Consider the following 18,313-nt stretch of genomic DNA (forward strand, 5'->3'; position numbering starts at 1 on the left):
ATTCAATTTCTATGCCAAGCTCCAAAATCTGTCGATTTATCTATGTCCTACTTATGACAAATTCGAATTTTGATTTTTGAAATTTCTTTTCAGCTTTATATCGTGAAATATGGATATTTTCCCAATTTGGACAGAATTATTTGATTTAGTTTTTCTATTCAAAATTCAACCATTCTCTTAAAGAAGGATTACTGAAGCTTTTATCATAACAAATCGGTGGAAGCTGAAAAAATTTACATTCAATGGAAATATAATATAAGCTACCTATCGGCAGTAGGCCCTCACACTAGAATGAAGTTTAGTTGTCTACCACTTATTCCTTGAATCATTAGGAAAACCAAACATTCATATCATAATACGTAATTCATCTTATCGAATAATATATTTGAAAATAGTTCATCTGAAATATCTGTTTATGAAATCCAATATGAGAATATCTACTCCCCTTAACCGATTCTTAGAGTATGCAATAGATAAAATTATGCCTGTACCGTATTTTTTTAATTTAATCATTTCTCAATAATATCATACAACACACTATCCATTCATTCAGTAAAACATCAACACAACACAATATTATATGTGAGATGATTGAGCCCGCTTCTATTTTGATATCTCAATGTTTATGTTTTTCTCAGATCCAAAACAATGCCCCAGCCGTTGGAAAATAACTACAATTCAAGTGTAGTTTATTATAGTTATATTTGTGCGCCCAACTAATGTGTCTGTCTTCGTCTCTCCCATCTTTCTCTCTCTCACGCCATTCAGTCTCAGTTTTGATCCTTCTTACACACACTTTCCGAGAGATCTATTTCTAGAAAATGTAACAGGATAAATTTGAGAGCATAGAAAAGAGACAGAATGAGTTGAAGTGAGGCAAATGCTCTGGTCAGAGGCAGTCTGAGAAAAAGACGGCAAAGCTTTGGAATCGACTATACTGTTGAGGGCCCTGCGGTGAGGAGTGGGGTACAATAAACTTTGTGGAGTTGAAAGCTGACTCCAGACTTTTTGAAACCACTTTCAAGAGTTCAACTCGCTACTGAGGGTATCTATCGTTCTTAGACAACCACCCCTAACTCATCAAAATGGTAAGTGAATCATCACAGTTATTCAGATTGTTTTGATATTATGTAATACACCACATTATTGGAGTTTTTTGGATTATTTTTGTGGTATAAGCTAATTTTGTAGCAACAGGTCCTAGGAGAAAAGAAAAGAAAATATTTTGTACAATTCTGAAATAAAAAAACACCTATTGGTGTTAGGGTATTATCCTAGTGTTCATAGAATTGAAAAATATTTTACAATTTCTCGATAGTTTTTGATTTTTCACTTGGGTTTTCTTTTGATCATAATCATAAGCTTAATATATCAAGACTGCAATACATCAGATATATGTGATTTTCAACAAATAGGTAAAAAATATTCTAATTAGTATGTGTCCTAGTTGTTTATGAGAACTCGTTGAAATATCTTTCTTTTCACTTCGATTTGACATTTGACGATGAGAAAGATTAAAAGATTAGAAGATGAGAAAGTTTAAAATAATTTTTTTCTTGGTTTAATTTTATCATTTCTCTCGTTTTTTTATTCGTTTCTCTTTTTTCAATCTGAATCATTCTAAATTGATAAATTAATTTAAATATGCAACACACCTGTGTGCGACCACATAACATTTTTTTCTGTAGGTAGGCTACAGTACTCTTATATTTTCAATAACTTTCCTCAACCGAAGTTATTCAATTCACAAAGGGGAAGCTTTCAATAAATAACATTGAATCCTTGATAAATTATTCCATTCCTCAGAGCTATTATGTCTGTTCTCCAGGAATACCGTGACAATTCTAATTTTACTAATATTTGAACACTGATGCCCCGTTTCACCAACCTTGGTCAAGGCATTTGAACATGGTTAAAGTCTATCAGCTGGTCAAATCAGAAATAATCCGTTCCACCAGTTACGTTTAACCACGGTCAAACCAATGGTTAATTTTGACTGCCGCCGAACGAGTGATCAAATTATTTGAACACGGTCAAAAGACTGGCTCGATCAATTTTCTTGCTTGTTTGTAGGTTATCATATGTTTATGACGCAATGAAAAATTTCAAAGTTTTTAGTGCGATTGAGTTTAGTTGTAGTAAGTTATTTATTAGGTTTGTTCTCGGAATCTTTTAATTATTAGTAAATTATTATAGTATAGAAAATAAAGGAAGATTTTGAAAAAGATTTGCTTTACTCTTCTATTACACAGTATGCCTATGCTATTCAATCCTTACATCAACCAATGTATCTCATTACAATTGGAATGTTCTTTTGTTCATAAAAAAATTGTCAAAAATGATGGTGATTTGTAAATTCTTTGTACGAAAGTATTCAATTCATATTTGAAATATTATTATAAATTAATGTAGATGTGTGATTATACAAAACGTCTGTGCCAGGGGGTATATAAGAAGATGGCCCAGGGGACCTGCCCCGAAATAATGAATATGAAGAAAAATAGTTTTTTTTTTTTTAAGATTACGTCCTAAAGACTCCAGTCATGGAGTATAAGACAAGTCATGTTATACATAATAATTCTAACACTAAGTAGTTCAACTAGTTTAGGTTTGAAAGGAATTCTTGTACACTATAAAAAGCTCTATCAACTAAATATTTTTAATTGTTTTTTGAAAATCTTCAAATCATCATTACTTTTCAAGATTTGAGGTAGCTTGTTATAAAATTTCCTACCAATATAATCTGGTTTTTGTTCAAATAACCTACTATTGTGACCCATTATATGATAATCTGCTCTGTTTCGCGTATTATACTCATGAACATCTGAATTCTGGATCACACCACTCGTTTTCACATGCATTACAACTTCATATACATACAAAGATGGCACAGTTAATAGACCAAGCTTTTTAAATAAAGGCCTACAAGAGTCTAACCTATTCACTTTCTCTATACATCTGAGTGCCTTCTTTTGAATCTTAAACACCCTGTCCATATTTTGTTGAGATGAATTACCCCATACTAAAATAGCATACCTAATATGAGATAGTATAAGTCCATGGTAAGCAGTTAACAGTAGTTTTTTATCATTCAGCCTAGCAAGCTGCCGCAGGACAAATACCCCAGATGATATCTTATTACATATCCTCTCAATGTAAGGATGCCATGTTAATTTCCTGTCCAATAAATTCCCAAGAATGCTACTTTCTCTTCTGGTCTAATTCATTTTCCTCTACAAACACATTTATTTCTCTATCCTCTACTGAATTATATTTACTTTTGAATTGTGGGAATTGACATTTCTTACTATTTATTGTTAATTCATTAGCATTTGAAAAATTGCAATATCTCAGTAATTTCTATCCATAAAAATCAGATGTAGCCAATAGCAAGCCAGCAAACATGTTGGCCAACTTCAGAAAAGTACAGCTACAAGAGTTGACCATGTTCAAATTTGATCGACGGAGTTTTGATCAATCCCGAGGTTGGTGGAACAGTTGTATGTTTGAACGAGTGATCAAATTTTGACTATGGTCTAATTGACCATGGCTAGGCTATATTTGATCGAGGTTGGTGAAACCGGGCATGAATTGTTACAAACTTGATCACAACCTATGAAGACTATTGGAATACTCTCCACATTTTAGTCATCAAGGACCAGAGTGGATAACTGATTATATTTGGTGAATTAATTTTCACAACCTCACATTTTCTTTTATAATTCCAGGATCATTTAACTAAATTTGAATTGTTTTTAGGTTCACCCAACTCAGTACGACTACCAGGTATAAAAGCAATTTAAATTTATTTATAACAACTATATGTGTTGTAATGTTCGATTCTCAACTGTAATAATCTATATGTTGTCAATTTATGTCGTGTCATCCAATGAATGACATGCTGTAATTGGCCCTAACTTCATATGTATGTGTACTGTAGATGTGATTAATTTATTGTCTTTATTCTAAATTATAATTTTATAATCGTTTCTAAAATAATTATTTTTCAACAACCTCTATGTTTATGTGTAGTATCTATGTAAATGTCTTTAAGGGCCGGTTTCCGAGCTCGGGATTTAGCTAAGTCCTAGACTTTAAACAGCTGGAGTCAGAAAATTGGCTTTCCAAAACGGGGCGTAGTTGCAACTTTTATAACAGTAGTTGTAGTTTTTATTTTCTCATTTCTATAATTGGAAACGTTTTTCCTTGACGAAATTAGACATTCCTAAATAATTCAAAATAGCTGAAACTTACACTATTTTCTCTTTATTTTATTTTGTGTTCAATTTTCTAGTTTTTCGAAATTTAATTCAATCGTGACTATGACAATGACTGCAACTACGCCCCGTTTTGGAAAACCAATTTTCTGACTCCAGCTGTTTAAAGTCTAGGACTTGGCTAAATCCCGAGTTCGAAACCGGCCCTAAATGTTGTGTAAAGTTAAGAGTTGTTAATATGATTGTTACAACAGTCACTACGTCGATTCTGATTTACAAAAATATGTATTCTTATAACAAAATAATTCACTGTTATAATAATAGGTTTACTTGTCCATCTAATTACAAAGTGATTTTTTATAATAAATAACAAACTTCTGATGTAGTGTAAGCTCATGTAAACTTCTAAAAATCAATGTTCTAAACTAGTGTAGGTAACATAAATGTTCTAAACAAATTTCCTGTTACATTAATAATAACAACACTTAATATTTTATATATTACTAGTATTTTTTAATATTTTCTACTGTTACTACCAACTACAACTTCATTATATAATCTTAATAGAACATGTTACTACTCAACATGCGATAATACTAATATATACCGGACCGAAAGCGGGTTACTAACAATTTACAATATTGTTAATGTCATGCAGCATCCATTTTTTTTTTCATTTCGAATAGTCTATAGGCTACAACTACATAGTCGAATTTTATATTCATTATACCACAAGTTTTTTATAATATTCGTTATTGTTATTATTCATCGAATTTCATTAATAATCTACTTGTCTTTTCAACAGTAGTATCAAAACGTAATTAGAACCGGAGCATTATTATAGTCATAGCATTATATTCAACAGCAATAAACATTAGTGAAAAATCTCAAGAAAAATAGTATACCGTACTCACAGTATCAATTCAACAGCAAAAGCATTAGTGGAAAATAACAAAAAAAATCCGGATTTTCAAATTATACTACTTCGGAATTCAGCTTAGTAGCCTAGTGAGGTTTACGATAAAACTGTCTGAAAGGAATGTTTTTTGTGTATTATAAGGAAAATTTACTTATCAGTAAGTTAATATCCTATACTACCCCTAGTTACGGTAGGAAAGGAAGTGAGGGGGTTTCCAGAAAACTATGAGAATGTTCAATAGTGGAAAACAAAAATGAATGATACGTCCAAAATTTATTTTTCTACATTTTTCAAAATCATGGCACTCCTCCAAAGACAGGATGAGTGGACAAAATATAGAAATCCGCATGCACAATTGACGTATGTAGTAACCTACATCATGCATGAACTACAACCATTATTTATGTTGGTCGCATCTTTCTCTCGATGAGTACTATCCAGCCTGAAGAACCTGTATATACAAATATATATTTATAGTCTAGTTTCCGGCGGCGGCATAATATATATGGGTGCATATATATGTTTTGGAAGTAGTGCTAAATTTAACCGGGTGGCCGCAATTATAAGGGGAAAACATAAAAACTTCATCGGGCCTTGGAACAGTCCAAAAAGCGAATGGAACAGTCTGAGGACGTCAGCGCGGGCGGGAAAAAAGATGAAAATGAAAGAGAAGTTAGAAGGAGGAGCAAGAAGAAGAAGAAGACAAATTAGTAGAGGAGGAAGAAGAAGAAGACGAAGTAGTAGATGAGGAAGAAGACGAAGTAGTAGATGAAGAAGAGGAAGAAGAAGAAGGAGTAGGAGGAAGCGAAGAGCATGAATGTGTCATTGCAAAATTATTGTTGGCGGTTCTCACATTTACAAGTGCGGGGGTTTCAGAGGAGACGTTTGTCATGTAGAAAAGATAAGCTCTTTGATGAGAAACATGCAAACGAATAAAATATGACACACACACTCACTCTCTGCTGAAAAAAGAAACAGAAAATGATTTTCCAGAAATTTTAGCTACTGTAGTAGACATCTCTGATGTTGAAAGTTAAAAGTGGCAGGTGGTTGAAGTGTTGTCTGTTCTATATTTTATTTTCATTTTCTCTCTTTATTTTCCTTATGTTCCCAAGAAGATTCACCGGAAAAATTGGACAAGGTAACGAGATTCCTCACCAACTAACTCACATTCTGAATTTTATTTTCGAAAATATGTTTTGTGGGAGTGATATATAGGAACTGGCACACATTTATCATCTGCCCTATTCCTGTTTTAGTTTCAAAAGAGTGTGTGTTACTCAAAAACAAAATTGAATAAAATTTTCAAAAAAATAACAGATTATAAAAGTAATGTATTCAACTACCATGCAGAAATCAATTATCAATACAGATGTGTCATTATACTCTATAGTAAACAGGGGGGGATGGATTAGGTAGTTTTGCACCAAAGATAGGCTATAATATAACGTAATTTCTTGTAGATACCGTACTGTAGTTAATCTTGTACTGTTAAATTTATCTTCATCAATATTTAAAGAATCACTGTTTAAAGAGTTACAATTAAAAATAAGGGTGTGTCTCTTGAGATATCTAGTGTGTTCCAAAACTTGATGAGACATAAAATAGTATAGCAGTACACGGACTGCCTACTGTATTACGCTACTGTATAAGTGATACAGTACTAGGATAATATATAGCAACCGAGAATGATATGTAGAGAAATAAGTACGGTACTCAGTCTTGCAAAATGAAGTTTCATTAATAAGAAGCTCTGAAAGGTTGTCGCCTTTGCATAAAGCCCTTGAATGCATGGATGAAAAAAGTCTACTAGAATAATGGTCTACAAACACTGAAAAGGTTAGGAAAAGAAATGAGAACGGTATTCAATTTTGCGGTATATAATTTCTTGAATAAAAAAACACTGGAAGGTTATTGCCTTTGAATTCATGGATGCAAAAGACGAATGTGATTAGTGCTAGTTGACCTGATGCCAAGATTCGATTCTTGATAGAGACAACTTCACGCCGTTGACTTTATCAAGGATCTGTCAATGAACTGAAGCCACTGACATTCAGACAAGGTGCGACGGTATTTAGTCAAATCGATGCCAAAGTATTTTGTCCTTCACTTGAAGAATGTAAACAGCGTGGTTTGCTGAACAGATATCTTCTGCTGAAAATATTTTCACAACACAATAGCTCTGCTATGAGAAATATCTCCTGTGAATCAAAATCAAATGAGACTTGGGAGATTTAGAATGGCTATAATTTCCAAATGTAACAGTTGAACAGAAATTATTCCCTTCTAGTGAAAAATCTGTGGGAATGTACTTGTTGAATTTTCCAAGATTATTGAAATCAACAATCATTTTTCTAAAATCATTAAAACTTTGCAATCATTGATATTATTAATTTCGATACCTCTCACAAATAATCTAGTTCTCATAAAAAAATTACTCTATGGTACTCTAAAAATTACCCTAATCAGGAAAAACCTTATGGTAATGTATTTGAAGTAATCAAGAAAGAAAGTTTGAATCAATGTGTGGTTAGTAAAAAGGAAAATCTTAATCAATATCTTTGTTTAAAAACTATATACTATATTGAGTTCATAGGGATACAGTAAAGTAATCTTGTTGTGAAATACATTACAGTAGATACCTATGTACAATTCTTCCTTTCATTAGTTTTCCATTTTTAATGAAATTCATTGTAGGCTACCGTACCATAAGAATTGTACCTAATTATTGCGAAAATCACTATTCATAAGAGGTTGAGACAATACCTATAAATAATTATTAGCCTGTTATAAAAACAAATTGTTGATGAATTAATTTAAAAAATCTGATAAATTTTATTTTTTTCCAGGATGATCTTCCTCCTGAACAAATTGGAGGTACGTTGAATTCACCCTAAGCTTAGCATTCTATCGTTTACTATAAAAATATACAGAGGTAAGCTTGTTTTGCTCTTTTTTTCAAATGGATATGATTTGAAGCATTCTATCTTTCATGTAGGAAAATTTTTATCATTGCTAGTAAATGTGGCAGTTTTATTTATTTATTTATTCATCATTTACAATCAACTTAAGGACAAAGAAATAGACTAAGTCCAAAACTTCCTTTCATCCCAATTTCATAAAATAAATTGTCCAAATAGAGGTTATGTGCGACTTTTCAATTCTTCACTAATTTCCACATTGAAACAAAACACAAATACTTGAAACAATTAATTTTGATAGATCTTTCAGAGTGATCTTGTATGGTTATTTTTTATTCGAATGAATTTGATTTGAAACATTCTATCTTCCCTGTAGAAAGATTTGTATCATCCCATGTAAATGTGGCGGTTAATAGAGTGATTTAACATTGGCAACAATCGTACAGGCGGTGATAGTGGTATTCCTAATTAGTTTGGCAGCGCAAACAATGAGGTGGAAAGGGCTTTTGCCAAAACGGTAAGCGATACTTTTGTGGCGGTGGTGGAGACAAGCGCTAAACGCTCTTTATTTGTGAATACTTTGTTATCATTTTCTGAAACTGATCCTGTTCTTGACTGTCAACAGTCAAAAACAATGATTGATTACACCTTCTGTGTATCCATAGATCCTCTCTTCTGTTGGCATCATTTTTTGTTTAGAATGTTTGAAATCATTACACTTCAACACTTTGTTTAGTTTCCTCAATTTATTCACAACATAGGCTTTTGCTGATCATCTTGAACTTTTTTTAACATTATAATTGAAAGGTTTTGTGGGCCATGTTTTTGGATTATAAGCTCTGTCCAACTGAAACAATCATTTTGAAAAGAATGTCTTGGCCATCATATTAATGTTGATTTATCGCTCCCAATATTGTTGAATGAATACAATTTTCAATAACAAATATGAAAACCTATTTATCTTATGTTTTGGGTGATATTTTTCAAGATTCCTCTTGATAATGTAAAATGTATCATTTTTCTTAATCTTATCTGCTTGAGAAAAGCTAAAACTTATCAGACTTGTAATGTGCTACAACAAATGAAGCGTATGTTCACAGAGATGTCATGCCACTATACTCGTTACAGTTGTGCAAAGAGCATGCCTCTAGTGCCATCTATATTAACTCCTTCATGATGGACTCTTCAACGTATTTCTCAACCAGCCCACGTCTACAAAGTTGCAAAACTGATAAGTCCAGGCTGCATTTACAAAAAAACACCCCGCTGGTTCCTTGCCAAAATTCTACCCATCATTTCCGCCTTCACAAACACATATAGGCTTCAGTAAACATCAGAAAGATTGATTAAATACGATTTTAACGGATTGTGTTTCAGCGGTGCATCTGCTGCTTTCATTCAAAGGATTTCAATATTTTTTCATTCCCTTCACTCCACCTCATCCAGTGCTTAGTCTGAATGGAGGATTGAATGGCATAAATTTAATGTCAAACCCAATTATCTTTCCAAGTGCCTAATACAAAGAAATTATTTTGATTCAATTTTTCTAAAAACTTATATCAATCCTATCAGTATCATCTTATAATATTAATATGCTATAAGTTAACTCAAGCTACATTTTTCTAAAATATATATGGATTCAAGTTCAACAATATAATATTCAAAGACGCTTTATACAGAGTGTTCTGAAAAGGTGCTCATAAGTCAGAGCGTAATTCCTCACATCAAAAGAAGAAAAAAGTTCCAGATAACATAGGTCCGAAAATGCTTTGTTACCAAGTTATAAAGAGTGAAAGATTTCGTCGTCTGAATTTCAGTTCCCCTGCTGAAACGAAGCCCTACGGGTATTTGTTGGCTGTTAATTAAGATGTAAAATTTAGCGTAATTTATGTAAAATGTACTGAAAAATTGAATAGAATCGTTTTCAGATCTGTAACTGCAGTAAATTTTAAGTTATGTGACGAAATACGCGAAACTTAGTCCCAAAAAACAAGTTTCTTTATAGTTTGAAGCACATTTACTATGTTAAATGTACAATAAACACAAAATATTTTTCTACAGAATTTGTAGAAAATTTAATTTCGAAAAGAACCTTTAAAAAATAATCCTTAATTACATACAAAACGCATGAAAAGAGAGCTTAACAGATTATGTCTATTTCTCATGCGTTTTGTATCTAATTAAGGATTAGTTTTTTAAAGTTTGCGTTTGTCTATTATAGACTTATTTTACATCTTTCTCTTCGAATATTAAATTTTCTACAATGCTAAATTGTACATAATATTAATTATTAACAGCCAACAAATACCCGTAGAGCTTCGTTTCAGCAGGGGAACTGAAATTCAGACGAAATCTTTCACTCTGTATAACTTGGTAACCAAGCATTTTCGGTCCTATGTTAATTTAAACTTTTTTCTTCTCTTGATATGAGGAATCACGCCCTGACTTATGAGCACAATTCAGAACACCCTGGATAGAGGTGGTATGCACAGTAGTCAGTAGTCTACTCGTATATATTATTCATAGACATTGAAACAAAAAGTAGTATTAATGGTTCTATTTGTATTGGAACATCCATATAGTTGTTTGTGCTGTTGCCAGCAAATCTCACTGGATTAGAAGACTCTTTTTGAAAATATGGGTTTAGCTGCCAAGAAGTTCATTACACACCTGGGTTCTATGATGTTTTATTTCGTAATAAACTCAAACAACAGACCAAATTTAACATGCCCAATTGAGCAAGAATCAAAACAATTCGAACACACACATAAATTTGTATTTCTAGAAGCATAATATTTTCATTTCAAGTTTCATTCTATTCGCAAAGAGCAAGGTCTTCTGAGAGAAACTTTTGGAGATCAACCCTATGAATTTTTATTCCCCTTTAAACCATGACTTTATAGCAAAAAGCACATATATAGTGTGTAAAAGTCTTCATTTCTACCCTGGCGAAAAATGTACTGTTCATATCACATTGTGCGCAGTTTTTGTTATAGGGCTTAACTACTCAGCGATAACTATTATAAACTCCTTACTGAATACAGCGTATACTTCACACTTGAATGGCAGACGCGTTTCTAAAACGATGTTTGTCCTCTGATTATTGAACTAATACTCATAAAAAATATTCTATTTCCCTTCATAGGGCTACTACTATTATAAAAATAATATTATACTATTATAATAATATAATAATATAAAAACAATAGTAGGCATTTGAGAATGGCTCTCATGAGTCACATCACATGTTATGCATTGATAAAATATAAAAGGGTACTGTATGATTTTTATCCAACTTCTACGACTTATAAGTAAATGTATAATACCCAGAATGTCTTATCCTGGAGGTTTTTATTCCAGAAATTTGCTTACATAACAATTTAAATTCGCTGTTTACATAATAAGTGATGGAGCATTTCCAGTACCTGTTTGCCATTGTAATTTGTCATGAAGCATTCATGATTTATGCAATCAATTCATTTGAAATTTATTTTGCAGTGTTGAGGAAAGCTTTCGATGCCTTCGACCGTGAAAGGTCTGGAAGTATCCCAACAGACATGGTCGCCGACATCCTCAGGCTCATGGGACAGCCTTTCAACAAGAAGATCCTCGACGAACTCATTGAGGAAGTTGATGCTGACAGTAGGTTTTATACTACACATTTTTATTTTCTTTAAGCATTTATTCTGACTTGAAGGTACCTTATAAGAGTTTTTTAACGCGTGACGTTGAAATTATTTGATTGGGTTCAGATAGCCACAAAAGATTCAAGGGTATATTTATTAAAAGCAAAGTTTGGAAAAAGAAATAATATATTTTTGGAATATAATCATCAACCTATTACTGTATTCACTTTCTTAAATAAAAGTACTAAGAAATTGTCAAAAACCACAGATTTATTGATACTTGGAAAGACCGGTTAATGATTATTATCAGAGATTGACAATGGTGTATCAATAAATCTGTCGTTTTTGACAATTTCTTAGTATTTTCATTTAATATGAATAATTACCACAATATCAACTTCTTAACTACACAAAAAGTATTCACTTTCCTTTGCATACTGAAAGACTATTATTATTTCCTATAAATAATTCTATTAGTGTCTAGTACCATTATTGAGTGAACAATAGTTTAACGTTCAAATCATTTAATTACCTACAGTATATATTTCCTATATTTAATTGTGTTTCCTGTTCATTTATAGTATTTTTTATCTATTAAGTTGACTTCAATCTAAGAAATGTTATAATCTTTTATACCTTGTATATTCTGCAAATCTTGTAAGGCTGGTCACACACCGATTAGTCAAGACAAGACTAGTCACGTTTAGTCACAATACTTCACATTGCTGCTTATGACGCAACACACACTGATTAGTCATTGCAATTAGACATGACTCCATGAGCAACTATGTGAAGTATTGTGACTAAACGTGACTAGTCTTTTCTTGACTAATCGGTGTGTGACTAGCCTGAAGTTCGAATTATGATGTTAGCTATTTTTCAGGTCTGCTCAATAGCTTTTCTATCATCTGGTAAACTGTGATTCTGATTTTTTAATTTATAAAATTTCTTCACAACTTTTAGAGTCTGGCCGTCTAGAGTTTGACGAATTCGTGACTCTGGCCGCCAAATTCATTGTTGAGGAAGACGATGAGGCAATGCAGAAGGAATTGAAGGAAGCTTTCAGATTATACGACAAGGAAGGTCAGTACCAATCAAAAATATCTCTACATAATTCAGTTTTGGACACACATCTTATTTAATAAGCACATTCAATATTTTAAATTTAATAAAAAACACAATAACAACGGAAATCGGTCTTTCTAAGTATCAATAAATCTGTGGTTTTTGACAATCTCTTAGTCTTTTTATTTAATATGAATAATTACCACAATATCAACTTCTCAACTACACAAAAAGATTCAATATTTTCTTCAGTACTTCAATTGAGATGAATTGAAAGTAAAATGAGTCTACCTTCAATTTCCAAATAGATTCTACCTGATGAACACTATTTCAGGGTTGCGATCACTATTTCTAGAGCTGGATTCGCTCGCACAACAGTGACAGTGAAAATATAAGTTCCACGAGTTCTTATTGGGCTGTTCTCACTCTGCCCGGCCGGGTGAGTATGAATAATACCATTAGAATTTATGAGAATTATATTTTCACTGTTCTCTATCACTGCTGTGTACGAATCCATTTTTAAGGGTTGGGTGGCAGAGAGGTCCTAGAGTCCCAAATCCGCCCTTAAAGGAAATTATTCAAATCAATTGTATCCTCATTCGATGATAAGAGCCATGGATAATTCAATCCAAATCCTAGCTTTGATTATAAAATTAGAATATAGAAATATGTAGGTTTGTACCTCATTATTCTCTATGATTTGATGTTTCTCCTTGACATCTATGTCTAATATTTTATTGAGTGCTTGTTTTCTGGGAGACAATTTTTTCGACACGTTACCCACCTTATAGTAGGTCTATAATTTTTGTTTTGAATACAGTATGAATTGTATTTTAGTACATATTTTTGTAATGTGAAGGAAGCAAAAATTTGTACTTTCCGTTGGAAAATTGTAAAAAGATAAGACCCCCGAAATATGTCGGGAATTTATATGTACCCTAATGAGAATAAATTTGATAGAATGTAAACAAGTGATGGAGGATAAGTTGACTTTGTTCTATTACATCGATTATTTTGATGTAGCTAATTTAACATTGAGCTTAAACTTAATGTCACTTGGTACATACTCGTATTATAAACAATGCTATACACTTATCGATTTCTTTCTGCTTTAGCACCGTTTTTGAAAACATCCCTTGAAGTTTCAAGTTATCACTAGACAGAAATAGTTGTAGTTCATATTCTACCATCGTTAATTTACAACAATGCGGTATTATGTGTTCCTGGAGAGCTCGAGAGAATGATTGAAAATATATTTGAATGATAAATTGAATCATTGATTCAATTTTCAGGTAACGGCTACATCCCCACATCATGTCTGAAGGAAATCTTAAGGGAACTTGACGATCAGCTGACAAACGAGGAACTCAACATGATGATTGATGAGATCGACTCTGACGGATCAGGAACTGTTGACTTTGACGGTGAGTCTATGATTAATAAAATATCCACATTTTATGTAATGTGCGCTATTATTTTATTCTTATAGAAATTCATGTAATTGATTGAATCAAGGTTCTGAGTTCTGAGACCTGTTTCATGAAAATGTATGTCCTTTGATACAGGATTTGTGCATTTATAGAATACTGTACAAGAATTATTGTAATAGAATACGTGAATTTATTCTATGGTGGTTTCGTATTAAAGAACGTTTCCGTTTTATATATTTGTACAAGAAAGTAGGCCTCCATTCTATCACTTATTCTCTCATTTCAGTTAATGCTATCCTCAAATGCTCAAGATGAAGCTATTTACAAAAGAAATATAATAGAGAAAGCAACATCACTTCTTACTTTGTTTTCATCTTTAGAAGAGATTTACATTCATAATATAGAGAGAAATAGATGAAATAAATAATTGACCGAACATAGTGAGGTCTATATGGTTCAACTCGATTTGCTTTTGTATGTCTGTATGTAACTTGATTACGGCCAAACACGTTGATAGATTTCGATGAGATTTGGCAGGAATATTCCTTTTTCAACTGCGCGTCGATGTGTACACAAGGTTTTTTAGAAATTTTGCATTTTAAGGATAATATGAAAAGAAAAGGAATCCCTCCATACTCTGATATTAATATACAGGGTGTTTCAGAAGTAGTGTCGAGAATTTTAGGGTATCGTACCTGGATGCTAGGAGACTACAAATGTCATATTTGAAGTGTCCAAAACTCAGCGGTTATCCTTATAGCTGCCATTTTGTTTTTTTCACTTAAAAATTTTTATCTCAAGAACGAAATGTTGTATTGATCTGAAATTTGGCATGCATATTTATGCTATAAAGACTCAACTATAAAAAATAAAAAAAAATTTTTTCGTTGAAATTTTTCAAAATGGCGGCCATTTTAAATTTTTGATGGTGAATATCTCGAAAACCGTCCATTTTACAGAAAATTTACAAGAGACAAAAAAGTTAGCAAATTTTTTCACGATTCCAATGATACCTAATTTATTAAGATTGGTCGAAGAATAACAGAGAAATTAATTTTTTTCGTACTGCATGCATGACCACTTTTCACCATTTAAAGATCAATATTAATTTTTTTTATAATTTCATGAAAACCGTTCTTATTACAGAAATATACAAGAATAACTTTCCTCCAAATTTTATTTTACATTGAAAAATATTAATTTCACTCAAATCGGTTCACTGATACTAATGCAGCAATTGCTCAAAATGCCGTCCTTCAACTTGATTACACAGTCTGCACCTTTCAATCATGGACCGTCGAACTGCTATAAAAGCATTTTCATCATCTTGAATGGCACCTGCTGCAGCAACCACTCTTGCCACAAGGTCTTCTTCGTCTTTTACAAGACAAACATTATCATCTGAAAACCATTGTAAAATCATCTGTTTGCCCATATGGAGCCATACCGAGTTTCAAAGCTTCATCTTAAATACATCTGGAATTAAAAAATTAATATTGATCTTTAAATGGTGAAAAGTGGTCATGCATGCAGTACGAAAAAAATTAATTTCTCTGTTATTCTTCGACCAATCTTAATAAATTAGGTATCATCGGAATCCGGAAAAAATTTTCTAACTCTTTTGTCTCTTGTAAATTTTCTGTAAAATGGACGGTTTTCGAGATATTCGCCATCAAAAATTTAAAATGGCCGCCATTTTGAAAAATTTCAACGAAAAATTTTTTTTTTATTTTTTATAGTTGAGTCTTTATAGCATAAATATTCATGCCAAATTTCAGATCAATACAACATTTCGTTCTTGAGATAAAAATTTTTAAGTGAAAAAAACAAAATGGCAGCTATAAGGATAACCGCTGAGTTTTGGACAATTCAAATATGACATTTGTAGTCTCCTAGCATCCAGGTACAATACCCTAAAATTCTCGACACTACTTCTGAAACACCCTGTATATATCATCTACTTTGAAGATATAGGATCAATCAGACTATAGAATTATTCATAATCAATCAGCTGACAAGCCGATTATTCATGCATTACATTATAATTACATGCATTACACAGATGATTGTATGGCCGTGTCTGTCAACGTGATTTTTAAATCTTGGAGAAAACAAATAACAGTTTTTAAGAGTAAATTATGATTCAACTGTGAATTGTGATTTAACTGAATCAACTAGAACAGATGACATCAGATAAACTACTACAGCCAGCCAAACTACTCACTATTATTATTATCATTGATAGTACTGTTATTATGTGTTGTAGTCTTTTAGGAGTTTGAAGACGTAAACTAGGGAGGAATATATGAAACAATACAATATTTTCTAATCACTGATCTTATTTGTTTCAGAATTCATGGAAATGATGACCGGAGAATAAATATGGATACACTTTCACACCGAATCTATTTTGCAAGACCATATTTATTTATTTATGAGCTATTTATTTACGAATTTCATCGCAGTGATTTGCATTTCTGAAGCATTTTATTCAATCACTTCTACATTCATGTGTCGTATCACTTGATAATTTGCGAGAGAAAAAATCAGAACAAGTTCCTCTCATCTTCCTTCCTTCCTCCTCCTGCCTACACTCATCTTTTGTATTATTCATTGATCTTAATGTATTTATGAATCTAGATTGTCGAGTTTTCTAACATTATTTGTTTGTTATAAAGATTTTATTAATTTATTATTAAATGAAAGAACGGTGATCTGTGTTTTCTTTTCTTTTTGGATTCTGGAAATGTAAGTTTGAATTGAAGTCTTGAAGTGATGGTAGTAGTATTTTAATAAGACAAATCCAAACATTTTGATGGATGATTTTTTTTAGTAATAAAAACTTGAAAAATTATTTTCGTAATAAAAGTCATCTATATAAGTTAATATAAAAATGAATGTATGTGTGTTTGTTCCCTATAGACTTGAAAACTTAATTAAACAACATGAAACTTTGGGAATATGTTGTGTAAATATTGGGGATGGTTTCTGACCAGAAATTTTAATAGGGGGCCTAATAATAATTATTATTTATTAATTGTTGTGATAATATGATTTAGCATCTATGTTAACTGCTATGTAAACAGAAAAATTGTATACTGGTACGGTAGTTTGGTAGTTCATTGGTACCAGCTGTAGATAATGGCTCCAGAAGACCTATACAAATAAATTATCACTCCCCTATCATTGAGAAACTGGAAAATGTTGGAAAAAATGATTTACCTCATGAAAGAGAGTTGTTCATATTGTATTCATTAATTACTGAAGAATGACAGAATAATTTACATTTTTTTCGAATTTAGCTTAGCTTATATTCATCCTGAAATGGAAGATGCAAAGAATATGGAATTCTGTGTGATTCATCGTATATCGCATATTTCCTAGACTATCTATTGACAATCAACAACTATGAACGCATTAAATTCATATCAGAAACACTGATTTTAACCTATCTATTTTTTAATTCAACATTCTACTAATAGATATTAGGCCTACAACCAATTGATTAAGAAGAATATGTCTTCGGAATAATAAATTCTGCATGACAAGCACATAGGAAGTCCGTATTGAGATTTAAATGAAAATATTGACTGTCAGATAAATTCCATGATTCACCAAATAAAGTCAAGTGTGACATGAAATACATTGAATTTTTGGCGGTACGAAGTTCTCCGGGCAAGCTAGTTACTGATATAATACTCTTCAAAGGTGTAAAGGTAATAGTCAATAATGCCGGTTTAAATAATAATGGCACTGTAATTAATTTTTTATATCAGTACAGGTAGTGCCAAATATAATTCATGTTCAGAGTTAATCAAATTATTAATTTTTGGGGGGAAAAAGTTGATGAAATTATTAGATTATCATAATAATTATATTTTTCAATAAGAAAGCAGAACGCAAGTTTTTGCGTAGTTCTCTTTGATTTGAAATTTGCCGGTTTCTTTAAATACCAAAGATGCACTGCCAATGCAATCCGGTTACTGAAATATTATTACATAAGTTTCATGTTTCCCACTCATGATAAAAAATTGTCAAATAATAAAGTTTGAAAAACTATATTTGAAGCAAATATACGGGCTTTGAAATTTTTTTTTAGCAAATAATAAATTGGTAGAGTTGATAATTTTGGTAT

At 31.8% G+C, this 18,313-nt stretch overlaps 1 protein-coding gene across 2 annotated transcripts; it reads left to right on the forward strand.

Moving 5' to 3' along the window:
* The first annotated feature begins 756 nt into the window (after positions 1-756).
* LOC111044307 (troponin C, isoallergen Bla g 6.0301) lies at positions 757-16,892 on the forward strand. Of its 2 annotated transcripts, XM_022329404.2 has the most exons (7): positions 768-1,088; positions 3,760-3,786; positions 7,986-8,013; positions 11,556-11,699; positions 12,647-12,766; positions 14,041-14,172; positions 16,530-16,892. In XM_022329404.2, the coding sequence occupies exons 1-7, from the start codon at positions 1,086-1,088 to the stop codon at positions 16,556-16,558; spliced, it is 483 nt and encodes a 160-aa protein (XP_022185096.1). In that variant the 5' UTR covers positions 768-1,085; the 3' UTR covers positions 16,559-16,892. The 2 variants fall into 2 exon arrangements, with proteins under 2 accessions (XP_022185097.1, XP_022185096.1); XM_022329405.2 differs by lacking the exon at positions 3,760-3,786 and having other exon boundaries at positions 757-1,088.
* The last annotated feature ends 1,421 nt before the right edge of the window (positions 16,893-18,313 follow it).

Source organism: Nilaparvata lugens, chromosome 10 (assembly GCF_014356525.2).
Source record: "Nilaparvata lugens isolate BPH chromosome 10, ASM1435652v1, whole genome shotgun sequence".
Taxonomy (NCBI): domain Eukaryota; kingdom Metazoa; phylum Arthropoda; class Insecta; order Hemiptera; family Delphacidae; genus Nilaparvata; species Nilaparvata lugens.

Bases quoted from the DNA above. Each gene is read 5' to 3' on its own strand.
- LOC111044307 (XM_022329404.2), top strand. The intron at 12,767-14,040 runs GTCAGTACCAAT...TTCAATTTTCAG, and splicing joins CAGATTATACGACAAGGAAG to GTAACGGCTACATCCCCACA. The intron at 14,173-16,529 runs GTGAGTCTATGA...TATTTGTTTCAG, and splicing joins AGGAACTGTTGACTTTGACG to AATTCATGGAAATGATGACC.